Source organism: Dendrobium catenatum, unplaced genomic scaffold (assembly GCF_001605985.2).
Source record: "Dendrobium catenatum unplaced genomic scaffold, ASM160598v2 original_scaffold_254917, whole genome shotgun sequence".
Lineage (NCBI taxonomy): Eukaryota > Viridiplantae > Streptophyta > Magnoliopsida > Asparagales > Orchidaceae > Dendrobium > Dendrobium catenatum.
The window spans coordinates 285,639-313,584 of NW_021573316.1; the positions used below are offsets into that span (position 1 = coordinate 285,639).

At 33.7% G+C, this 27,946-nt stretch overlaps 1 protein-coding gene across 1 annotated transcript; it reads left to right on the plus strand.

The window, feature by feature from the left end:
• Positions 1-27,946, plus strand: LOC110103571 (splicing factor 3B subunit 4). The gene is made up of 9 exons (XM_020832345.2): positions 1-212; positions 1,172-1,220; positions 7,695-7,783; positions 7,894-7,950; positions 13,687-13,749; positions 13,828-13,893; positions 26,129-26,215; positions 26,376-26,469; positions 27,165-27,946. The coding sequence occupies exons 1-9, from the start codon at positions 108-110 to the stop codon at positions 27,713-27,715; spliced, it is 1,161 nt and encodes a 386-aa protein (XP_020688004.1). The 5' UTR covers positions 1-107; the 3' UTR covers positions 27,716-27,946.

The window sequence follows — 27,946 nt, forward strand, 5'->3', positions numbered from 1 at the left end:
TATCGGGATGTAAATGAATCGTCGAGGGCATAGCAAACCAGTCTCGCCTTGGTCGAAGGAGCCAAGAGGGAAAGAAGGCGGGAAAGGCCAAGAAGAAATTGTTTTTAATGACGACTCGGATCGCTCCCGGCGTGGGTGCGAACCTCCTCGGCCAGCACTCTGCCGAGAGGAACCAAGAAGCCACAACCTATGTCGGCAACCTCGATCCCCAGGTTCTATACCTTTCTTCTCTATCATCGCTTTTTGTTACCACTCCATTGGATTTGACCTTTTGATTTGGGACGCTTTTATCTGCATCTTCATAGAGTTCTGCGAAGTGATCCTTTTCTAGGGTTTGGACAACCGCTAATATACTGTAGGGTCGGAACTTGTTTCGCGTGAGCTTGGCGGCGCTGCCTTAGGGAATTAGTTGTTTAGTATGTATTCAAATGCAACCTAGGGTTTGTTCATGCAATAAAAAATAAGGAGCTTTATGATTTTCCATACTGTGAACAGCTAAAATATGATCAGTATTAACTCAACTTACTGGAATTTACCATAAAATTAATTCAATCTGGCAAGAAAATCCTTGGGGTTTATGCAAAGACCTAATATAGCAAAGCAGTAAAAATGAGTAATATGGAAAGAAATAGGACGTTGCCTACCAAAAAATACTTTGAAAAAAATCAATATATGCAATGGGAGGACAGGGCTGTGCCACGATAGCAGTGGAAGGAAGGGAACATGCTAACAGAGTCTGTCTTCAAGTGTAAGAAGGAGAAGATATCAGTTTTCTAAATGGTTGATATTTATCCCGGCAGTTGATCCAAACATAATGTGTAGGATGGAGGCCTTGACGTCAGATTTTGGTATGAAAATAAGTTGTCTTAGTAGCCTTAAGGCGTCTCATTTTGCTAGCTTACACACCAAGTTGTGTTATATGGTTTATGGGTGAAATCCTTAAGCTTATGGAAGAAGGAGAAGGAATGTTCAAAATTGAGATAGCAATTGATCTCATTGTCTTAGCTACACCTTCCAAGTTTTATAGATGCTCCCTATCTTTGAAAAAACTTGATGGTTCTATGCAATGTTGTAATGGAGTTATGTATATGCTCTATTTATTGTCATTAGGTTTTCTTCTCCCAAGTACTTGCTTTATTTCTTGTCATTAAGTTTTGTCCTCATGCTGCAGATTACAGAGGAGCTATTGTGGGAATTATTTGTTCAAGCAGGGCCAGTTGGTAAGTCCCAATAGTCATTGTATTTTCTTATACTGTTCAAAATTAATGTTATAGCTAATTTGCAAATGCTAATGCTTTATATTTTTTAATTAATCATTCATACAATAAAATTTTAGTAGTAATAGATCCAGTGAGGGGATTATGACTTTGGGCAATCAAGTCATTAATAAGAGTACATGTTTTAGATATCTTGGGTCTATTGTTCATAGTGATGTTGAAATAGATGGGGATATTATTAGTAGAATTCAAGTTGGATGGTTGAAGTGGAGGAATGTATCGAGCTTTTTGTTTGATAGAAAAGTCTCTCTCAATCTTAAAGGGAAACTTCTATGAGATGTAGGGGGACCTTCAATGCTTTATGGCGCAGAATGTTGGCCATTAAAAAAAAGAGAAACATATATTAAGTTAAATGTTGCAGAGATGAGGATGCTTGGCTTTACTCTTAGAGACATTATACAAAAGAACATACACGTAAAAAGATTGGAGTAGCTCCAGTTGAATATAAGATTAGAGAGAGTCGCCTTAGATGGTTTGGTCACATAAAATGACGGCCTTCCGATGACCTTGTTAGGAGAGTAGATGTATTAGATTTGGTTTATGTTAAGAAATGGAGATTTAGACTAAAAATACTTGGTTAGAAAATATTAGAAATGACCTTTCTTTATTAGATTTAAATGAAAAATTAACTCTTAACAGGACACAATGGAGAAAAAGAATTCATGTAGTGGGATAAAGACTTGATATTGTTATTGTATTCATACAATAAAATTTTCTTATCTTTGTTAATTGCTCCGTCTATTTTAGTGTTTTAAAGGATTTCATTCGACATAAGTTCATATTTAAAGGACTTGGATCTTATTAGCTGGATTTTGTGGTAAGTATAGAATGCTTAGGCCATGTTGCCTTGTTTCTCTCCTTCTTTGAATCTTATGTTTGTTTGAGAGTTTTTTTTCCTCCATCAGAATTTACAAAAAATATATCAATTTGTTCCTGAAATTCTTTGTCAGAAGAAAAAAATCCACTACCACCTGCAAAACTAGAATTGTCTTGTTGATAACTACAGTATTCTATATCATTTCCTTCGTATTTCTTTGTGCCATCTCTTTTGAGGTGGTATAGTTTTTGAAACATTAGCATCAATAAAGTTAGCACAAAATGAAGAAGTATCATTGGAGGAGATAACCTGAGCATCTCTAGTGGAGTATATTCCTCCATAACAAAAATGACAAAATCCTCTTAGGAACCATCAGGGCTATTGCTAATAGTGCTTCCAATATATATATATATATATATATATCGGGTCTTTATGCCAGCTTGTAATAGAAGGCCACATGAATCCCCCTCATTGAAGTGCAAAGCACATAATTTGAAATTTGAATTAGTGGATGAAAAAAAAAATTACAATTACAAAATATATCAAAATAGCAGCTAATATTTCATGTTCTAATCTACCGCCCATTTGGTCTTCCGCCTAAAATATACCAAGCATGCCAAAATTTAGAACATAATAATGTTCACAACAAATGAGAAATGTCAAATCAATGCAATCAAGTTGGCCATGTTTTTAGCTTTCATTTTAATAAATAACGTAATTCCTTCAAACAAGATTTTCATGTTTAATACTTGCCTTTTGATTATTTAGACAAGGGTCCATTTATAAGCCTTTAATGAATCATGAATTTTAATAGTGTTTACCACCATCTCCCATCTCCTCTAATAACAAATTAAGCGAAGTATTCTTGCACAATACTGGAAATCATTTACAAGAGCCAAAATATGAAAATAGAATCTTACAACATCCTTAAGGGAGAATTCTTTCTTGTGATCATCAGGAGTTATTAACTATAGGGTTAAATCATTAAGAAATGTGTTATCTACATCCAATCTTCCTACCAAGTTGCTAAATAGTCTTCCTCAGCCAAAGAACTTGTAGGTGCTTAGTTTTCGCAACACACAAATAATTATTGAACTGGCTATTTATATTGCTTACAGTTCTAAAGCTAACCTACCAAACAGACATGCTAATGACATGGAAATTCAATGATCTATTTCATTTCTTGCCTCATTTTTTCATTTCTTGGAAAGAGTAAAAGACCTGTAGCCGTTGAAATTTTCACCTGTTATGTGCTCATCTCTTGTCAATATCATTATAAATTGTGTAAGTAAAAGGTGTTAACTAAGATACTTTGTGAGAAAGGTTCAATTGATGATTTGCACTGCAATGCTGGATGTGGAAGACATTTATCAAATTTTTTGCTTTGTATATGTAATTTGGTAAATATTCTGCTTAATTAATTATTTTTTTGGTGTTACACCACCTCCTTCTTTCTTGAATTTGTTAAATAGACACCCTATTTTCTTCACTTCTGTAGGAAAAAGAATCCATTAGTTAAGATCAGCAACAGTTATGAGTATTTATTTCATTTGTTCGTGCTTCTCTTCCTCGAATGGAAAGATACCCATACTCAAGTTAAGAAAAAAAATATCTAAGGGAGTATCACGCTTGAAACCAAAAAAATGTTGGATAGTTTGAAACAAAGGGAAACTGATGAATTTCTCCAAAATCAACCTGTCCTGACATCAATAATGTATTTAATATTAGTAAATAGTTATCATCTTTGTTAATAATAAAGTTATCTGCAGTTGATACCTGAAGAAGCTTATTATCAACACCCTATGTTCTCCATCTTCTCTCCCAATTCTCATTAAAAATGCTGCGCTTGCAACTTGCAACCAACTAAGAGTTTGAGGATTGTCATGAAAGTGAGTAAATGATGGAAGAAGGATAAGGTATTCTATCTTGACCATTGGTTATAAAGTTTTAGTTGCTCATTCTTCATTTCCTTGGTTTTTGGAGTAGTTGTTTGCTCCAATTGGTCCTATATTAAATTATATCTATCTATTTGAGAAAGCCATGAGTTTGAATTCCTAGTAGCACATGTTTAGACCCAAAGGAGAGGCATTGACAAGGATTGCCAAGTGGATATGATAACAACATAATGACTCTCTTGAACCGTGCTGGATGATTAAGTTATGGACCACCATTTGTCCACGGTATTATGATGAAGCCTTGTGCATTGTGGATTTATAACACTCATGCGTCTGGAGAAAGCTATACTTTTAGCTTTAAGGTTTTTGTTAGGGCTTCTTTATCAATTTAGGCATTAGAATAGTTGATTATGCTAAGTGGTTCTATTTCACAAGTCTCGAGATTTAGTGTTTTTTGCCTTTATTTTTTTAAAGTGTCCATTTATGATGCATTAAAATGTGGTCATTTTAGTTTTTATTTTTATTTTTATTTTTAAATGTTGGTACCTTCTTTGATAGATTAATGGGTGTGACTTCTAAAGATTCTTTTTTTTTTATTTGGTCTTTGAAAAGGGCCATACGTTTTGGGCTTTACATTTTTTTCCCTTGTATCTTAGAGAAAAGCTTTCAGCTTTCATTAATGGTTGCTTCTATATTCATGATGGCTTTGGAATGATATAATGAGAATAACCATTCTCATGTGTACTCTGTAGAAAACTAGGATATTTCTCTTATCATAATAAATTTTCCATTCATCGATCACGGAAAATACCATATGCTTGTCATTTTGATTCACTTTTTGTTAATTTCTCATAATTTTTAGGTTGTATGATGTAGATTTGCTTGTTTTTACTCATTAAAAGCAACTAAATAACTTGAGTAGGTTAGTTTTTCATTTGGAAGTTGTTATTTTGTTGTTATTGTTTAGTTATTTTAAAGAAGCCTATGTTGAATGCTTATGAGGATGGGATGCGATCTCTATTAGTATGGTTTCCAAGTGCTTGGTTAGTTTTGTGGTTTTGCCTGGGATTGAGCTAATATGGCAATGGTTGATTTCAAGAATTCAGAAGGCATGGTTCAACTTTTTTGTTGTTTGAATTTGATTCCTTTGAAATCAGGGTAAAGGAATTGCTATTTACCCATTAATTAGTCACTTGTTGTTTCTATAGGCTTATTAATATTGCAGTACCATCATTTTTCTAAATATATTGTTTGTCTTGTTAGAGTTCTTTATTTTATTTCCTAATTTGATAAAACTGGAATTTTGATTGTGTTGAAAAAAAATTTAATTACTTTCTAACTTTTCAAGGTCCAAAATTTTTATTAGTTTCTTCTGATTTAATTGATTTTTTCATTATCATTAGGTTCAAGTTCTTGAATTTTTTTTGTTTGTATCAATAATTTTTTTAATTAGAAAACGAGCATCATCATTCTTCATCATGAAGGTACATATAGTTGATTATTTAAGAAGCTTATTGTTAATACCCTATGCTCCATCTTATCTCCTAATTCTCATTAATGATATTGTACTTGCAAAGTGACATGTATTGCTCCTTCATCAACCTAGGTTTTCAATGTAGTTGGTCGCTTCAAGTGGTCCTACATTAAATTGTATCAATCTATCAAGAAGGCTAAGTTTGAATTCTCGATGGCGCAAGTCAATGCCCAAAGGAGAGCCATTGATGAGGACTATTGAGAAGGCATGATAACAAGATAATGCCTCGTTTGGTCTGTGGTGGAAGATTAAGTTATGGACCACCATTTGTTGACAATAAATGATGAGGCCACGTGCATTGTAGATTCATAGCACTCGTGTTTGGCGAAAGCTATACTTTTGGGTTTAAAGTTTTGGTCGTTTCTTCTCTATTAGCTTATTTTTTAGTTCGGGCGCTAGAATAGTTGTTTATGCTAAGTAGTTTTATATCACACATCTTAGGGGTTTAATTTTTTCCACCTTATTTCTTTGAAAGTGGCTATTTATGATGAGCTAAAAGTGGTCATTTTAGGGTTTTACTTATTTTTTTTTTAATTTTTAACTGTAAGTACTTTTATAGATTAATGGTTGTGACTTCTGAAGATTATTTTTTTTCTCTAATTGCCTAATTGGTCTTCGAAAAAGATTACATGTTTTGGATTCTACTTTTTTTTATCCTTACATCTTTGAGAAAAAAATTTAGCTTTCATTTATGGAAGCTTCTTGGAATGATATAATTTGAAGAACAACCATTATCATGTTAACTCTGCAGAAAACTTGACTTTTCACATCAAAGTAATTTTCCGTTCATTGATTATGTAAAATACCATCTGCTTGTCATGTTGATTCACTTTGTTTTAATTTTTTAGGTTGTGTGATGTAGATTTGCATGTTTAAAATGTTGGAAGCAGCTAAAAAACTTGAGTAGGTTAGTTTATTATTTATAAGTTTTTATTGTTTTAGTTATTTAAACATACCTTTGTTTAATGTCTTGATGAGGGGATGCAATCTCTATTAGTTTGATTTCTAGTGCTTGGTTAGTTTTTCATGGGATTGGGCTAATACGGTAATTGTTAATTTCGAGAGTTTAAAAGTCATGGTTGATGGTCCAACTCTTTTGTTGTTTGAATTCGATTCCTGCAGAGTGGGGGTAAAGGAATTGCCATGTACCCATTAATTAATCTATGTTACTTGTAATTACTATAGCTTATTACTATCGCAGCACTTTAATTTTTCTGAATTTATTGTTTATGTCTGGCTTGTTTATTTTGTTCAAATTTGATACTACTGAAATTTTATTGTGTTGAAAAATTTTTCATTGCTTGCTAACTTTTCATTGTTTGAATTTCTTGTTGCTTTCATCATATTTAATCCATCTTTTCATTATCATTTAGGTTCTAATTCTTAATTTTTTTTTTGGTTTGGAGTAAAAGAAAGTAAGCTTTTATATATTTGGTGATTTTCATTCTATGAATTTAATTTTCTTTGTGTGTGCCAAGTTTGAAACCGTCTTGCATCAAATTGGTATCAAATATTGACATAATAATTGGGTCAATAAATAAAATAAATAAATGATGCAATTTAAATAGATAGTTCAAAGTTAGATTCATGTACAATATGAATCTATATTCATTGTTGAAATTGGATCTTCACCTATACTAAACATATTCATGAACTCTTTCCTTTATCTAACTAAATCTAAATTTATTATTATTGGGTTGCTAAGGTTATTGATTTTGTTCAAATTTAGTTCAATTAGAATTATTATTGCGTTAAAATAAATTAATTGCGTCTTGATGTTTCCTTATTTTAATTTTTTGTTGCTTTCTTTAGATTTAATTGATCATTGCATTGTCATATACATTCCTATTCTTATAATTTTTAGTTTTTAGCTAAACAAAGCAAGTTTTTGTGTATTTAATGATCATTGATCTACGAATCTTTGCATTATTATAGCTGCATAAGGAGACCTAACCTTAAATCTGTATCATTTGTTTTCTGTTTACACTTTCTTTTCACAAGACACATTAAGGCTTCGTTTGGGACGACTTTTTTTCTACTTCTTAAAATAGTTTTATAGTATAAAAATTTTATTTTTTGTACTAGAAAGCTGCTTTAAGAAGCAATAATAAAGCCGTCCCAAATGAAACCTAAATCTAAGACTTTCTTGCTTATTATGACTTTTTTTCTAGTTAATGTTTATGTCCCAAAAGATAGAGTGACAAATCTTCACCAAGGATATGGATTTATAGAGTTCCGAAGTGAAGAAGATGCTGACTATGTGAGTATTAAATGCCTTATTTCACTTCTCAATATCATTTAAAATAATTCAATGCCAGTTTTTACTTGAAAATTTTCCAAATGATGACACCTTGTTTTTTTCACTGTCAGGCAATCAAGATCTTGAATATGATTAAACTTTATGGGAAGCCTATTCGTGTGAACAAGGTAACGTGCATCTTTTCTTTAGGTCTCTTCGCTCATAGCTTTGCATTTTTACTCAGACAATTCCAAATTTTGGAAACTGAAACAGCTTCCTTTCATAGAAGCATAGTGTTACATCCCTTCATTTCTCATAGTTGATCCTGTTTTGACTTGGCGCATGATAATTATAAGAATGGTGTTTTCTATTGCATTATGCATTGTAAAGAAATATCATGGCTAGATCATTCATCTCACTGCTATGAAGAATTCGTTGTCATAAGCAAGGGCTCTCTTCTTATAGAAGAGAAACGTTAACATGTTTGCCAGGAAATTGAAGACCATGATACCATTTCTAGTTTGATTTTGATATTTTATTTTCCAACATTCCATTAAATTTTATTTCCATTGGCCTTTTTATAATGATTTACAGTTGACTTTTAGGGCTTTAAATAAGTCTGTAACGATTAACTAGTTTTTTTTAAGCTCAGTTTGGACGGTCCATGCTATCCATTCATAGTTGACTTGGAAAGTATTCCTAGGGTTAAAAATTTCAAACTTGACATTTTCAAAACAACCTAGCTGAGATGACTAGATGAGGGCACGGATGAGGAGGGAAATGGAGTTATTATGGAGATTGTGATTTCAGACTTTTCAGTTGATTGTAACTTCCAGCAACTTCTGGCAACATCCAATTGTAGATCTTATTGGAGGGAAAAGGTGGGAGGAGCTGGTGACAGAGAGGGAGCAAGTTTGCTTCATAAGAACCATAAAACCACATGCTGTGTGAAGATGTTCAAAATGTTCTATAATGAGGTCTGGAGACTCTGGAGAGCTCTTCTGAAAAAAGGGCTAACCAATCTTCGATAACGGGAGAGTGACATGAGAGAGAGAATGGGATAAGAGGGACCATAAACACAATCAAACTCTCTTGGTAATTAATCCAAAAGTTCATTTAATTTCATTCCTGTAGTTACTACTCGCTTTCTTTACAAAGTACAGTTTTTTTGTACAATTTCTACAAATTGCATTATATAATTCTATATTGTTCATGTTTATTTTTAGTTTATGCCCCGTTATTATATAATCTGTACAATAAAGATTTGACATATCTGCCAAACTAAATCCGATTAGTTTCAGCCAGTATCATCATGGAACTGGTCATAAGTGTCTGTTTTGACAAAATCCTGTTTTTCCATCCATAAATTCCTGCTTTCTGACTCTATTTCAGGCTTTTTCATTCCCTTTCACATTTTTTAGATTTTTCACGCAGAAATTTTTTTTTCCCCAATCACTCCTGTTTCAATCTCTGGATGTTGGCTTCTTCAGTAAAAATGAAGGCGTCCCTACGTTTTCCACACTCAATTCATGTTTCACTAAGCTTGCATAATTCCAACTAACCAGGACCATGCCAATGGATTTTTTATTTGTAGGATATAAATTGGTATTCATAGGATATATATTTTATTTAAAAACTACATACGAGTTATGTTTTCCGGAGTAATCATCGAGAAAAGATGCAAATGATGGCAATAAAATTGAAGTATTGTGATGTAAAATGTCTTAGAGATTAGGATTTTTTAATACAACTTATGATGAGATGTACATTAAAAATATTAAAAATGATTATCTACTAGTTACCTACTCTTAATTTTAGCAAAGATTAGTCATATTTAATGTAAAAATCACACACTAATTACATTCCAAATAATCATTTAAATTTGAGATTTAACAAGAAAAATTGGGACCAAATATCCTACAACTATCACAATAAGTATCAAGATTATTGCAAAAGATGTGCTAGGAGTATTATAGAAAATACTTGAATATTTCAAGTAAACCCTAACAAGAATAGGGAAAAATAGCAAGAGAAACACACAAAAATCTGGTGGAGAACTCTCCAAATTGAAATTGGATTGCAAAAGAGAAACTAACAGAAACAACGAAACAAAGATACAATTGATCCTCAATTCGAGAGGATGATCGTCTCTCTCAATCTCTAGATGAATCTAGAGCCCAAGACACCAAGAAGAATCCTCACAAGAACACAATAATCAAAACATAACCATAATCCTAATTCCCTCATCCTACTTAAAGCATACAATTAATTAATCAAACCAAAAGACTAAGGAGCCCTTGCTGCCCCCTCCTTTCCCTCCAAAGAGTTTGAATTTGAAGTATTGGTAGACCCCACTCCTCTCCCTCTCTCTTTGCCGTCGCCCCTCCTTGAGTAAAACTGAACCAGTCCCTTAGGGACCTATTGTAATTGGACCGCTCCACTAGAGACCAGTCTAACATAGTATAAAAGGAAAAAGCTCATAATAGTAAAAATAGTTGGTGGTAGAATCCAAATGTGCTAGAAAAGATAAAAAATGAGATATGTTTTAAAAATTAATTTAGATGTAAAAATTCTGATAATTGGAATAAATATAAAGAGACACTTTAAGGAATCTAAGAAAATAATATGCGATGCAAAGATCTTAGCTTTTAATGATTTATATAATAGATTAAAGTCTAAGGAGGGAGAAATATTTTTGTATAAGTTAGCCAAACAAAGAGATAGGAGTAGTAAGGATTTAGTTCAAGTGAACTGTATTAAGGATGAAGATCAAAAAGTACTTTGCTTAGAAGATGATATTCAACAAAGGTGGATGAGATATTTTGCTAAACTTTTTAATGAAGAATGTGAAAATACGAATAATTTTAGTGTCCTTAGCACTCTAAATGAAAATAAAGATTTTTATATTTATCGGCGTATTAGTAAAACTGAAGTTAGAGAGATTTTAAAGAAAATGAAGGGTGGAAAGGCTATTGGACCTGATGATATTCCAATAGATGTGTTGTAATGCTTAGGAGATGAAGGAATTTCATGGCTTACTAAACTTTTTAATCTATTTTGAAGACTAAAAATATGGCCAGATCAGGAGAAATGAGTGTGCAAATTTCTATTTTTAAGATAAAGGTGATGCAAAGATTTGCAAAATTTCATAGAGGAATTATTAAGTGTGTCATACTTTAAAACTATGGGAGCGAGTTATGGAGCCTTAGGCTGCTACTGATACTAATGTTTCTCCAAATACAATTTGGATCCATGCAGTATTTGTGGAAGCCTACATTTATTGTGTGTATTGATGGAGAAATATAGAGAGAATAAGGAGGATCTACATATGATATTTAATTGATTTAGAGAAATGCATATGAATAAAGTTCCAAGAGAAGTGCTTCGAGAGTTCTTGAAAAGAAATGAGTTAATAACACTTATATTCAAATCATTAAAAGATATGTATGCATGAGCTATTACTGATGTTCAAATACAAGTGGTTTGATCAAGTATTTTTCTATTTCGGTTGTATACACATCAAGGATCAGCCGTATAAGCCTATATCTTTTTGCTTTAATCATCGGATGTTTTTCACTAGACATTTGTAAGAGGATGTACCTTGGTGTATGTTTTTGCAGATGAATATTTCTCTTGCTGATAAGACTAGTAGAGGGACTTGAAGGTAAACTTAAATATGGAGGTCAACCTTAGAGTCTAAAGGTTTTTGCTTGAGTAGATCTAAAACTGAATAATATGGGTGTATTTTAGTAGTAATAGACCTAGTGAGGGGATTCTGTACTTTGGGCGATCAAGTCATTAATAAAGTACACGTTTTAGATATCTTGGATCTATTGTTTCAGATGATAGTGAAATAGATTGGATATTACAATAAGAATTCAATTGGATGGTTAAGTAGGAGGAATGCATTGAGCTTATTAGTGTATAGAAAAGTCCCACTCAAACTTAAAGAAAATTATATAAGATGGTGGTGAGACCTGCAATGCTTTATGTGTTGATATTGGACATTAAAAGAGAAGCATATAAACTAAGTTAAGTGTTTGCATGAGATGAGGATGCTCAAGTGGATGAGTGGTTTTACCCTATAGATAGGGATACGAATGAGCATATACATGAAAAGGTTGGAGTAGCTCCAGTGGAAGATAAGATTAGAGTAGAGTCCTGTAGATGTTTGCTCGCTTAAAACCTGCTTTCTAGATGACCAAGTTAGGAAATAAGAGTTTAGATTGAACTTATTGTTAAGAAGTAGAGGTAGAGCCTAAAAAGAACTGTTAGATAATATTAGAAATGATCTTTCTTTATTTAACTATCAATTTGACTTTTAACAGACACCATGGAGAAAAGATTCATTATAGCCGACCCCACGTAGTGGGACAAAACTTGAGTCTGTTGTTGTATGATTGTATCACAAAAAGATAATGCATTTATATCAAATTTAACAAAATCTTCAATCAGGGGTACTGACTGTCACTAAACCTATTAAATGAGTAAAGGATTATAAATACTAACTTGAGAACTGCACGATGTGTCGGTGTATCTAGAGTTAGACTTGTTTCCTCTGTATTATCCGTATTCTGAAAGCACGCCGAAGAATTAACGTAAGCAACACTACACAAATTGATAAAATAAAAAAATTTAATTAACTATTCTTATTCTCTAAATTTTACTTCCATATATTTATTTCATACATATTTTAATGTAACACATGTTCTCTCAAAAAATTTTAATTAAACTTAATGATATGAATTTCATGATAAACTTGTATATTCATCCTTTTCTGCATAATTATGTTTGTAATATTAATAAAATCCCCTAATAATATATGGAATTACAATAGTAATTTATTACATGTTAAGAATAAAAATCGAAAAGCCATATTTTGAGTATGCAAGTATTCCCAGTTTTCAATGGAAATCATTGTAGATAAATATATAAATGTATCATTTGAAAAATTTTGGAAATATAATAATTATATAATTATTATTAGATATATATATATATATTTGAAATGTAATGTAATATTAAATAATGAAACATTTTTTTTGAAATTTTTAGCTTCTAATTTATGAAAATCTTTATGAAAATCCATAAAATGCAACTATAAGTATGGAGATTATTACTATCAAGCTCCTTCCACTATGTAGGAGCTATATGGTGGCATCAATATATATTTTAGCACTTTTAGAACTCATGATCAGTGATATGATTCATAACTACAAAGCTGCTTCTTATATATATATATTAATTTTAAAAAATTTCAGAAAAGTAATTTTGGAATAAGAAATTTACGAGGAAATAAATAACCGGACTTTTTTTATTTTGGTTTTGAAGATTAGGAGCTATATGTATTTTTGTTGGTTATAACTACTGATAAGTGATAATACATAAAAATACAACTATAACAATCCTACAGCTTCCACAATATAGGAGCTTTATGATGGCATCAATTTGTATTTTAGCATTTTTAGAATTCATGATCCGTATAGCATAAGCCTATAAGGTTTATGACCACAAAGTTGCTTCTTATCTTAATTTTTTTTAAAATTTTAAATATATCAAAAAAGTATATTTATTATATGAAATTTGAATAATAAAAAGTTACCAATATCAAAATTTAAACAAGGCACTGCTAAAATTGCAGAAACTGAAACATTGGCAGCAAGCCAAAATCAAAACTTAGATTGAATTTACAGACAATGGTGGAATCATATATACACTTCAAAATTGTGAAATCCTTTACATGAAAATATAGTTTATTGGCTTTATTATTATGACATCCTTATGAATAGTATTTTGGAATCATCTTTTGCTAGATATGTTGTGGGATGGTACTTTTCTGTAGCTGTTAGTTGTACCTGTGTCCTGATGGTAGATAAATTTCTGTACAATTCCTTCATGAATGTTCATTTCGATTTTCTTACCAGGCCTCCCAAGACAAAAAGAGTTTGGATGTTGGGGCAAATCTTTTTGTTGGAAATCTTGATCCGGTAAGACAGTTGTCCATGGCAATGAACACTGTTTGAAACTAATGGCTTCGTTTTTTACCTTTGGGAGTTCTGTTGCAGGATGTTGATGAGAAACTTCTCTATGATACTTTCAGTGCATTTGGAGTAGTGGTCACTAATCCCAAGGTGATGTGCTATCCTTATTTATTTGCACTTTTTATTACTGGAAATTTAGTGAACAACTCTAGATTGAGAAGGAAGGACAAGTGCGTTTCTTTAGCTTGGTGTTCTTTGTTTTATATAGCTTATGTTATTTTGGAGAGTTGTTATCTAAAGATTCAGCTTATCATGGCTTGGAAATGTAAAAATCATACTACCAGTGGATTTGTTGGCACTTATTGATAATATTATGATTTTAATGCCTAAGGTTTCATTTGGGACAGTTTTTTTACTATTTTTAAAGCAGTTTTTTAGTACCAAAATTTTTTAAACTGAAAAATTTTATACTAAAAAACTACTTTAGAAAGCTGTCCTAAATGAAGCATAAATTTTATTTAACTGTCCGCCATTCGTCCCTGCACAAACATACACGTGAAAGTGTTCAGTTCCAATCTTTCACGTTTCCCACATTCTGATACTCGTTCCCTTCAGCAGGATAGAATTAAGAGTTAAAAGTGGAAAATACTATTATATATATATATGTGTGTGTATGTGTGTGTATTTATTTATTTATAAATGCTACTATAGTTTGCTAATTGCACCAAAATATCTAGCCTTTTGAAGTTGCATCACTTAAAAGGTGATAAATTCTGCTAGTTAGTTGTATCTATCCAAGTGCCTTATAAACTTTTTTATAAAATGATTGGGATTTTATTTTGTTTATTCTAGTCGTACAAAAAGATTAATGCATATTTAGCTGACGGGTAGGAAAGGATGAGGAATGCCTGAGACATTGGAACATGATTTTTATAGATTCTAAGAAGGCGATAAATAACTAATCATATTGAATTTCAGTATAGGCGGCTGAATTGTCATTGGTATTAACACATTATATGCAAAAAAAAGGATTACCTAGTGCATTAAGTTCCAACTAATGTGGGGTTTAAGTGGGCTGTAGCCTTAGCCTGCATTTATAGAGTGTCTATTTCCATAGCTCTAATTCATGACCTTCCCTATTACAATGGGTGCAAATCAGCGTTGCTTTAGACGCGGCTCTTTATTTTTCTTTGAAAAGGGTGTGGTCCTAAAGATGTTTATGCTTCCTCCATTGTATGGAGGTTGGGAGTTTGAGCCGTAGAAATATCATCTCTACAAATGCAGGGTAAGATTGTGTACGTCAACCGATCTCCATACCCCATTTAGTAGCAGCTTTATGCACTTAGTTGCACTCTTCTTATGTGCAATGTGTTGAAAGGGTAAATTTTCTTTCTTATTGACTTAGATCAGATGTCTGTATATAGGCATATAAATCAAGTATAAAGGAAGAAAATGAAGAGGTAAACATCCTCAATTAAGTGGAAAATTATCTTCCTAATTTAGTACTTTCCAAAGATAGCACTTTCCAATCTAGTAATTACACAGATTTGCTTCTTACTTTTCAGAGAGATGAGATTTTCAACCACAAAGACAAATATCGTGAAGTAAATTTTTAATCCTCAATAAATTGAATATAGTCTACATCAAATAATGATTCAATCGTTAAATCTTTTTGTTTTGATGGACTTGATTTTTCCTTTGAAATTACTTGATATATCTTAAAATTCTTAGGTCAATCTCCTAGTGTGTATTCTATGTTTTGTATATGATGATTGATAACACCAACAACAAATGATTGTTAGGTTGATAGACAGTCAGATAATTAGTTTGCCAACAAGGTGTCAATAACAAGAAGGTTCTTCATAGTTTTCATCATCTTTAGATGATTGTAGAGTTTCCATAGGAGAGTTAGTAGATTTACATTCAAGAAAGTTATATTCTTTAAAAATATTTGTAGTGCATTTTCTTTGATGGAAAAAATTATCTTCCTTGTTATATTGAAATTCAATGTCAAGAAAATATTCTGGATGCTTCGATTTTTTAATGCAAATTTATTTAGATATAATTTATTTTCAGTGATGCCTGACATTTTACTTCTAATAGCATGAATGCAATCAACATATACGTCTAGAACACTATGCTAAAGGAGAAGTGTCAGATTGAAAGTAGAGTGATAAGTTGTCCTACTTTGTAGTTCAATGTCAACAAGAATGTCAAATCAGGCATGATGACTTGGTTTCAATCTATATAGCTTTCTGAAGCATACATATTTTGTTTTCCCCTTGAGCAACCTACCCAGGAGTTTCCTCTTTATAAACTAATTCAACAAGATCTTCAAAGAGACAAAAAAAAACATTATTGACATTCATTTGTACAATAAGCCATTTTCTATTAATAACAATATAGAGAAGAAGAATCAAATTATGTTGAGCAACTAGTAAAAATTCCTAGTCAATGTCATGGATTTGAGTATATCTTTTTCAATCAATCAAGCATTTAAACGATCAATCAAAGCATCAAGATGGAACTTAACAATGAAGGCCCATCAAGAAGAAATAAATTTAACCCCAGCAAGAGGTATAAGAGAATTAAATCAAAATAGGCGCTACAACATGAAGATGAGGATAAGAGAATTAGCACATTATGATGTGCCCAAACTCACATGCATCTCACACAAATTTTGAAATGGAGGATGAGACATTAGTTAAGCCTCATAGATGGTGAGAACTGAGAAGGATGACTTATACAATGATATCATTGATAATGGGAAATTTTAGACAAGGGAGTGCGATCAACAACATTGTGTAGGGGTGTTAATCTGATTGACTAGTTAGGTTTGGATCCAACCCGAAGTTTACCCATCACGATATGCTTAGCTTGAGCCCGACTTACTAATCATATAGTTCAAAATGTTTAGCACAAACCTGACATGTTTATTATATGTATGATGAATTTTTTCTATATCACCATGACTCGTTTAAGTCGAACTTGACCTATTTAATCTAAACTTGAATGATAATTAGGTCAATTTCAAAAACTTGCGGCTAATGCTGGTTGGTCATTAAGTAAGAAGAGGAAGATAGTTCTGTGTGGATTCAAATGCGAAGATTGGACAAGAAACTTGACGAACATACTAGAGAAAAAATACAATTGTTGAAGTCAATCATCAAAATGGTATGAAGTTAAATGATTCAAATGCAACACCTAATCAAAGGGTAGCAATCCAAATCGGCCCTTCATAGATATCCATCCACCCAATAGGTGACCTAGTGAGCCAGGTTCATCTTGTTCTGCATCGGTTCAGTTCAGTTGGATTAGTTTTTCATTCCATCAACAAATAAATATTTTAATAAATAAGTTTTTATTATTTCTCCATTTGTTTTTTTAGCTCACCTAGTTCAAATCGGAACTGAAATCGGTTCAGCCTCCTACTTTTATAAATAAACCTACAACATGCTGTTATGCTCTGTTTTTATAAACCTCCTACTTTTATAAATCGGTTCAAAATTCCTGCTCTGTTTCTTTTCCTTCTTTCTCTTCCCAGGGAGTTTGCACCTACTCTAAATGTGTCTTTCCCTTCTTGAGACATCAAGAATCACAACAATTAATGCTCTCGTTTGTTCGTCCGTCCCGTTCGATTCGCTTGATTTGTCTGTATCATTCGCTTCGATTCAGTCGTCCATCCTTGCCTTTGTTTTGCTCGATCGATTCATTCGTTCTTTTGATTTCTTCGCTTGATTCGGTTGTCCGATCATACACACAATTCGTCCGTTCTTCCTAGTGAAGAATTTTAATCTCGCCAATGCCCTATGCATAATGCAGGCCCAACAAAATTTGCAGTTTGCTAAAATTTAGATTTTCACTTCTATTAGCCTTTGCACAATTCGCTTCTATCAGCCTTACTCTACAACAATTTTAGGTTTTCATGGATTCAATGGACAAAAGGCTAGATAGCCTATGCATCAACCATTCCATCCCCATTGGCCATATTCACCATCCACTGGTGGCATCTTGGGATCGGCAACTTGGAATTTGCTGCCCATGTCTCTGTTAGACCGGTCGGGTCCAGCCGGTCCTGTCGGACCGGCTTACGCAAAACTGTCAAAGATTTCCGCCTCCTGTACGCAGGAGCCGACCGCCCAGTCACCTGTGGGCTGTTTAAAAAGATTTTTGAAGAGAGTTTGGAGGAAAATTTCAAAGTAGGGTTGTTTAGAGAATTCTTTTGAATTGTATGCATTAAATAGTTTGTTTTCCTAGGGTTAGGACATCTTGAATTTTTCTGAAATTTGAGATATCTTATATTTAGGTTTTCCTTTGGGCTCTAGCGGTGTCTAGAGATTGGGAGAGATCGATCCTCCTCTTGAATAGAGGATCAATTGTATCTTGGTATTTTTCGCGTCCTTTTCATCAAATAATACAAATTATCTATTGTTTTCTTGGTTTTGTGTGGATTCTTGTGAATGATTTTCGCTGTTTTTCTAAAGATTGATAGGAATTACTTGCGTTCTCAAGTACTTCCTATCAGTCTCCTTCCAACATGGCAAGTTTACCCTTTCTTAAAATTATGAAATCGATCTTCCACACTTTAACGGCACGGCAGTTGACACTTGGATCTTTAAAGCACATGATTTTTTTGATTTTCATAACACCTTGTATTGTCATCGTGTTCGTATTGCTTCTTTTCACCTTGAAGGTTCCCTAGCCATTTAGCATCAATGGCTAAGAATAAAAGGCCGGAACCTTTTATGGATTGAACTTACATTTTCTTTGCAACAGAGATTTGGCATTTCATCTTATGAAGACCTTCATGACAACCTTTCTAAAATCTAAATTAACCCAACATGCTTCTGTTCTTGATTACCAGATGACTTTTGAAAATTTAGCTTTTAAATTTCTAACCTGAATCAACCATGATTAGCTATTTTATTTCCGATCTTAAACAAGAATGTTGTAGGGACTTCTATTTGCTAAACCTGTTACTCTTTCAGATGTGATGGAATTGGCCCGTCATCATGAATCTAAATTTCAAGATTTGTTTTTCTTCACTTCCTCACAATGGTGGAAACCTCCTACTTTTTCGACCAGCAAAAATATGACACCTACCACTCATACCTCTTTCACCACCACACCTTCAACCCTTCTACCCCCTCTTATTCCTCCTACCAAAGCACCTACTCTTCCTATTAAAAACTTACACTAGCTTAAATTCAGTATCATCAGGAAAAAGGCTTTTGTTTTAATTGTGATGCCAACTTTGGTCCCCAAAGCCGTTGCCCCAATAGATTTCATTTTTTTTATTTGTCACGGATTATCAAAAAACATGTGAAGAAACTATATCTCTCACTCCTGATCTTGACACAAGAATTATCTCTTGAAATTATCCTCAATATCTTAGCCGGTCAATTCAATCTTCATTCCTTTTGTTTAACTAGATCTTTTTGTTATCATAACGTTCATATCTTATTTGATAGTGCCAATAACCATAATTTTATTCAAGATCTCATTGATCAAATCGGTCTTCAACCCCATCCCATTAAACCATTTAAAATTTCTGTGGGCAATGGTAATTTATTAATATGCAACTCCAAATGCTCTCAAGTTACTGTTATAATGCAAGGCTATTAAGTTCTTTTAGACCTCTTTGTCCTTGCCATTCATGGCGCCCATATTGTGTTGGGAATAGAATGATTTCAATCATTAGGTTCCATCATTGACAATTATCGCAATCTTACTATGCAACTTTTTTTTAATGACAATCCCAAAATTACATTATTTGGGAAGCCTCAATTATTAGTCAATCATATCTCGTTTATCAATTTCGTGCACTAATTTCATGTTCCCCATCGATACACATCTTCTCTATTAATGATACTCCTTCAATTGACAATATACATTAGATGACAACTTGTTCTCCATCACTAATACTTTATATGATTCTATTTCCAATTTAATATGGCAATTTAAACATATATTCCAAGGGTTACCCCCTCCACACCCAATTGATTATCGCATTAACCTTTCATCCTTGTCCAAACTAGTTAATATCTGACCCTATCATTATCCACATTTCCAAAAAGATGCTATGGAACAGTTGGTCTGCCAAATGTTGTTGTTCGACATCATTTGTCACAACTATAACCCTTTTTTCAGTCCGGTTTTGCTTGTCAAAAATGAGATGACATTTTTGCATCGATTATAAGACCAAATGCCTTGACTATTAGTTTAAAAAAAAGCCTTGACTATTAAAGACATTTTTTATTCCATCAGTTGATTGACTTTTAGATGAATTACATGGAACCTCTCTTTTCTCCTAACTTGACCTCTATTAGGGAATCATCAAGTTCAAATGCACCCAAAGGATATACATAAAACTGCTTTCCAAACTCATGATGACCATTTTGAATTTTTAGTTATGTCATTAGGTTAACTAATGCTCTTTCTACTCTCCAAGCTTTTAATGAATCAAGTATTCCGTGCATATCTTCGCAAATTTGTTATCATTTTCTTTGATGATTTTCTCATATACAATTCCAATTTGGATCTCCATTATTATCATTTTTGAATTGTATTTTGATGCCTAGTGACCAATCAATTATTTCTCAAATTATATAAATGCCAGTTTTGTCAATACTTGGATCACATTGTTTCATTTGGTAGCATTCAAGATGAACCAAATATAATTAAAGCAATGACTACATGGCCACTTCCTTCTTATGTTTGTCATCTTCAATCTTTTTTTAGGGTTAACAGGTTGTTATTATAGATTTTTCTCAAATTATGCTTCCATTGACGCACCTTTAAATGACCTTTTTAAGAAAGATTCTTTTAATTGGAACTCTGAAGCTTCCATGACTTTTAATCATCTAAAAATTGTCATGACTTCAGCCCCGGTTTTATCTTTACCATATTTCACAAAATATTTCCTTATGGAGACCGGCGCTTCAAATCGTGATATTTGTGCTATATTATTACAAAATAACCACCCCATTATTTTTTCTGGTAAGAAATTTGGAATTCGTTTCTCAATCTTCTATATATATAAAAGAATTGTATGCAATTATTGAAGCAGTTGCTAAATCGTGCCAAAACCTATTAGGTATTGAATGCATCTTCAGAGCTGATCATAAAAATCTTCGTGAACTCTAAACTGAAATTCTTCAAACTCCGGGTCAACAATATTACCTTCGCAAGATTTTAGGTTATAATTTCCGCATTGAATACAAATATGGTAAATCAAATACGGTTGTAGATTCATTATCATGTATTACAGATGATTAGGACTTAACTACACTTTATTCCCCTTCGTTTTTTCTTTGATTACTCATTTTTCTTTCTCTTTACTCAATGATTTAAAACAAGAAAACATTACTTCACAACTAGCTAAGGGTGAATTGTCCACAACAATTATCAAATTAGAGAGATTCTCCTCTATAATAAAGGTCGTCTCTATTTCAGTAAAAATTCTCCATTATAAAATAAATTACTTACAAAATTTCATTCAACACACTTTCATGCTATGGAGGCACATTTAATACCATAAAAAGACTTTCTGCAAATTTTTATTGGCCAGTTCTTCATAAAGATGTTGCTGATTTTGTTAGTAAATGTCTCCCATATTAAGAAATTAAATCTTTCACAATGCCTCATGCGGGTCTTTTGACCCGAAAACCCGAAAGTTACCCAGTTGATCCATTTAGTTACCTCAACATCAGTGCTATGGGACTTGGCGCCGGACCTGCCCATGCTGCCTACTTCTCTGTCTACAAGATCTCCAAGTGCCTTCTTATCGAAGACCATCCGAACAACCCTGCTTCCCACGCCACAGTTGCGTGATGTTGTTTTCACGCCAATGGACACCGTTAAGTAGCGTCTGCAGATGGGAAGCAACCCATACAAGGGGGTCCTCGATTGCGTGCGAAGGGTTTTGAAGCAGGGCTTCCGGGCGTTCTATGTGTCTTACCATACGACAGCAGGGACAGCGGCTGGGGCACTAGAGGCGGCTTTGATTTCTACAGCGGACGAAAGCCACACATCACTCGATTGAATGCTACAGTGGCTCAGATTTCGAATTTGGGTAGACTCAAGATGATTCAGGTTCATGGGTCTGCGGGTTGGGTCAGGTCAAGGCGGTAACCTGTGCGGGTCGGGTTTGGGTTGGATTTTTTTGACCTATTTCTAAAAATGGGTCAGATTATGGTCAACTCGTTTAGACCCGGGTCAATCTGGGTTCGACCCGAACCCAATCCACAGACCCGTTTTGACATCCCTAATGATATACAGCCTCAATATATTCCATCATATATCTTTGGAACATTTGATATTGCTATTGTCAATATCCACTTACATACCCTACGTCAAAATATGCAACAAGTTCAATATAGAATGAAATCCATGGTCGACCGCCATGGCTGTGATTTCCAATTCTTTGTTGGAGACCTACTTATGGTTAAATTCCAACCCTTTCAACAATTTTTTACATTTAACAATATCCATTTTAAGCTTGCTAAATTATTCTTTGGGCCTTATCCTGTTCAATATATCATTAGCCATATCACATATCATCTTATGCTTCCGTTAGGAAGTAAGATTTATCTAGTTTCCACATTTTAGTTCTTAAACCTTTTAAAGGCAATCCACCGCTTATACCTACCCCATTACCACAAAATATTCATAATAATCAACTCATCAGTTTACCTAATGCTATTCTTGCCTCCCGTTTGATTCATCTGTGTGGTCAACCTCATAGATTGCAATGGAATCTCACTAATTCAAAAGATGCTACTTAGGAGAATATTTCAGCTTTTTGTACTGCCTTTCCATCTCTCAACCTTGAGGACATGGTTGTTTTTCATGACAACGGGAGTGTTAGGTGCCAACATATTCAGTTGGATTCAAATAAAGTACAACAATGCGAAGATTGGGCAAGAATCTTGGAAGAACATGCTAGACACAATAATACAAATATCAAAGTCTATCATTGAAAATATATTAAGCTGAATGAATCAAATGCAACACCTAATCAACGGGCAGCAGATCAAATTGGCCCTTCATAGAATATCCATCCACCCAACTAGGGGTGTTAATATTTGACACGACCCGAAAACCTGACCCAAAAATTCAGGGTCAGGGTCTGGGTCAACCCGTTTGGAAAACGGGTTAGGTTTGAGTTTCATATTCTGACCCTATTGCAATTTTCGGTCGGGTTCAAGTCAACCCGAAAATCCAAAAGCAACACGCGCTCGTCCTCCGTCGCACTTGCTCGCTCATGCTTGCCCTCTCACGCTCGCTGGCTTGCTCGCTGCTCATGCTCACCCGCTCAATTGCTAACCTATGATGCAATGATCTTTCTCCTCAGATAGGCTTGCAATATCCGACATGTATCCGACACACCTCCGACATGTGTTGGACATTTCGAAAACATGTCTAATTAAAAAATATATTAAATACAACTTGGACTCATATGTCCAACACACGTGTCTTAAATATTTTATAAAATTTTATTTTTAATATAATTTCTTATATTTAAATTTATTTATTTAAAATATAAAAATAAAATTTCCTATTTTCTCTCCACAACACCAAATCAATCGTCCACACTCAGTACTTCAATAACATCAACTAGTTTTTGCCTCGAGATTCGTGCCCGATCAAGATGATTTTGTGATGACGTATCAATACTTATTCAATTTTATAAGCTTCTTATAAAATATAAAAATTATAATATCATTCCAACCCGTGTTTATGCCCTATATTTTCAATAATTTAAGTGTCTCGTGTCTGTGTCGTGTTGTATCTGTGTCGACTTGTCCATGTCTGTACATCATAGACGCCCATGCTCGATCACTCATCTCACTCAACTAGGTCAACGGGGTCAGGCCGGGTTCTTGTTGGGTTTGTGACATGACACCCCTACACCCAACTGCCCCTGCCCAGTTAGTCGGGTTCAACCTGTTCGCTGTTGGTTCAATTCAGCTGGGTTAGCTCTTCATTCCAGCAGCAAAATTTTGTTTTAATAAATAAGTTTTTCTTTTTCTACTTTTGTTTTTGTTAGCTTCAGCTATCAAGTGAGATTCCACACCTTTCAGAGAAAAATGAAGAATAGGGAGAAGGCGATAATAAATTCTTCATTTTTCTTTTATTAGATAGTTGAATCAACAATAAATGGACCATATTGAAGTAACTTGTTTTTTTTTTTTTTGGTTCGGTCTTGTATTATTCTTGGATATGCCAATCATTTTATTGAAGAGAAAATATCTTAGAAAAAAGAGTGTAGAATGTGAGAGATTATTTTCTTGAAGTATGTGGAGCAAGGAAAGCATCACCATAACCATTACACAGCAATAGAAACTAAATGCTGACCCTTGATGAAATCCTATTAAAATTGTTTTTTTTTTTTGTTATTCCACAATTAGTTGTACTTAGTAGTTTATCATGCTTATCTTTAATCGTTTCAACATATTTTTGACTCATCTTTCTGGTTAATACCTATAATTTTCTTTTTCATTAATTATTTTAGCAAGAATTATTTTCATATTGGATTTTATTGGCATTAAAGCAGATTGATTTTTTTGATATAGCATGAAGATAGATTGTTTTTCTAAAATGGCATGAAACCATATTGATTTTCTTAGCACAGAAGTCTTCCCTTTCTCCCTCTTAGATTATTAGCCGCTTCTCTCTCTCTCTCTCTCTCTCTCTCTCTCTTCCCCCATTTTCTTTTTCCCTTCTTGCACCATCCCTCTTTTTCTTTTTTTCTCTCACAACCAAGTGCCATCTTCTCGCTTTGCTTTCCAAACATCAACCATAGTCCTATTTGACTTTATCTTTCTTATTATTTTTGAGAAATTTATTTATTGAGAATTAACTTTTTTATAACTAAATCTACTATAGTATGATAGCTGTAAGAAAGGTATTGTTTGACTTTTTAAAAAGAAAGCAAAAGTTTATAATGCCTATAACAACTTTAAAATATTTATTTTCCCACAATAGTCTTATAACAAAATTTTCAAACAATTGCAACCATCTTAAATGGAACCTTTGCCTCTCTCTCCTATATTGGTTCCTCTCTTTCTCTCGCTTAAAGATTCATCATCAAGATCAACGCTCTCATATCTTCATCAAGATATTTGGAGGAGTTAAAGGTCACCGATGAGGTGGATTTCTTATATGGTCATTAGTTAAGGGTGTGCTACAGGAGTACCATGATAAAGTCCTCAAAGATTTTTTATTTTGTTTATTTGAAATCTTAATGGCTTTCTTTTAATAGACATATTATTTAATTTACCCATTAATCTTTCAATCTTCAATCTTATCTTCTAATTTTTCAAATCTCTCTTGACTTATAATCATTTGTTCCTTCTTATGTTTAAACTTGTTTCACTTGCGTAGAGTCTTATGTTATTCAACTCTTTATTCATCCAAATTCATGGCGTTATAAGGATTAAAAGCAAGTATGATTGCCATACTAAATGCAGCTAAAATGATAACCCTATTTGAAATATATTATACCAATTAATGTAGTCTTGACTTCAATTGCATCATGAGAGAATTCTCTAAAATTTCTAGTTTGGTTCATTTAAAATCTTATGGCTTCGATTTGGCAGATATTTCATGTAATTTACCCATTAATTTGTCAAACGTTATCTTCTAATTTTTCAAATCTCTTTTAAATTATAATAATTTCTGTTTCTACATTTTCTACCCTTTGTTCAAACTTATTCCACTTGCTTAGAGAATCTTTCTTGTTCAAGTCTTGATGCATCCAGATTTATGATGCTAGAAAGATGAAAAGCAAGTACAATTGTGATATAATATGCAACAGAACCTCTTTTAACTCGAGGAAGCATGCCTTATGTACTTATATTGATGATAATTGAAAACACTTTGCAAGCCAGCAAGGCTCCCTCTCTCCCTCTAAAACTGCAAGCCACCTCCTCTCTCTTTCTCTTTTCCCTTTTCTCTCTCTCTCTCTCTCTCTCTCTCTCTCTCTCTCTCACACACACACACACATAGCTTAGACTGCCTAGCGCCATCCTATCTTATTATCCGCTATATATTACTGTAATCGTGCCATCATTCTTCACTTTTTTTGGGTTTATGGATTTACTGTTTATTACTCTTTTATAATCTCTTTGTAATTTACCTAATAAGTCTACAGCCATGGCTTTTTATTATCTTTCGTTTTATGAACTGGGAATCCACTGTCAGGACGACCTTGGCCAAATAACGAACAGGAATTCTACATGGAATTTTAAATAATTTAAAATTTTCACCCATTATTCATCTTTTTTTATATGAAACGTCCTCGATTACTTTTATGATTCTTCTAGACTTTAGGATCCCGCATCTTGCTGCGCAAACCTGACTTTGTCTTGCTACCATTCAGATAATGAGAGATCCTGAAACTGGGAATTCAAGAGGCTTTGGTTTTGTGAGCTACGATTCATTTGAATCATCTGATGCAGCAATAGAGGTACTTCCAAACTAATATAAAAATACAGTTTAACATTTATCATCTGTTTCTTCTTTTACCCAAACAAAGGTTATGGTGCATATTTTTTGTTAACTAATGGTTAATGGAGAACCTTTTAAGGACCATCGGTACAAGTAATTATATACTTCTTTCTGTACAGGCCATGAATGGCCAATACCTTTGTAACCGCCAAATTACAGTCTCATATGCGTACAAGAAGGATACAAAGGGTGAACGCCATGGAACACCAGCAGGTAAGTCATTCTTCTGAAATTAAAAACTTTGCTTTGAAAAACAACAATTTTTCTTAGTTTCATTTATTTTGGTGAAGTTGAAATCGCTCTTGATTTTAACTTCCAAGCATTACAAACTTTATTCAAATATAATGATTTTGAATTCACATATTAAACGAATGAAAACAAAATCCTCATTTTTCTGGAAGATAGTTTCATCTACAAAATGAAATCTTCTATTAACAGTATGTAGGGAGAATTCTTGCTTCAAACATTAATAACCTCTTAAAATGAAGGTTGTGAAAATCGGACCGGACAACGAATCAAAAGAAGGAGAGATTCACGGTTTGACTGATTCGACTGGTCGAATTGGGATTGAATCGGATGACATAATAAATAATAAAATTAACATAATATAATATAAGTATATAAGCATTTAATAATATTTATAAAATATAATAAAATTTTATACATATAAATATCATTTAAGGATCGATCCGTCCGATGCAGAGCCGGTTTTGTAAGCTAAGATTGGACCGGCCACCAAACCAGTTCACAGTTGAACCGATCGGTCCGGTCCGATTTTCAAAACAGTGCTTAAAACTCCCTCAGATTGAGGAATTTTGATTTCACATACAGAACGAATGAAAACTAATTCATCATTTTTCATTAGATATTTTGTCTACAAAATGAAATCTTCTATTGACAATATGCAGAGAGAATTCTTGCTTCAAACAATCCTGGGACGCAGAGAAACCGGCCTCATACCTTATTTGCCAGTGGTCCACCCTCCCTTCCTGGATCCCAAGCAAATGCCTCCATGAGTGCACCTATCCCTCCTCGACCTTTTATCAATGGCCAGATTCCACCTGCTCCAGTATTAACGGTTCGACCTCCGCCGCCACCTCAAGGCGGGCAATTTCCCCCTCCTATGCATATTCAGATGCAGATGGCGGCAGCGCCATGGCCCGGTCAGCCACAGCAACCAGGCCAAGGCATTGGTCCTCCAGCAATGCAACAACATCAAATGCAAATGCAATTTAGGCCTCCGATTCGACCTCCACCCCCTAATATGGTGCCTCCATCTAATATAATGCCGCCTCCATCATCAGCTATGATGAGGCCGCCGCCGCCTCCTTCAGGAATGGTTGTGCCGCCACCTATGTGGAGGCCGCCGCCACCACCTCAGCAGCAAGTGATGGGCAGACCTATGCCACCTCCAATGTCGATGCCTCCGCCGCCGCCACCACAATCCTCCCTTCCTTGAAATGCAAGGTGATGGAGTAGGTTTTACTAGAATGGATATCGGAGTACCAACAATTTTCTTGATGAGGGTGAATTGGAGTTAAAATGTTTCTTAGATGGGAATGGAGTCTCTTGTCAAATTAACTGATTCCAGCGGGAATGTGTAACTTCTTGGAAGCTATATGGTGAAACATGTACTAGCACCTGTTGCTGTAATCCTTTTCTTAAAAAATACTTGTTCTTCATTTTGTTA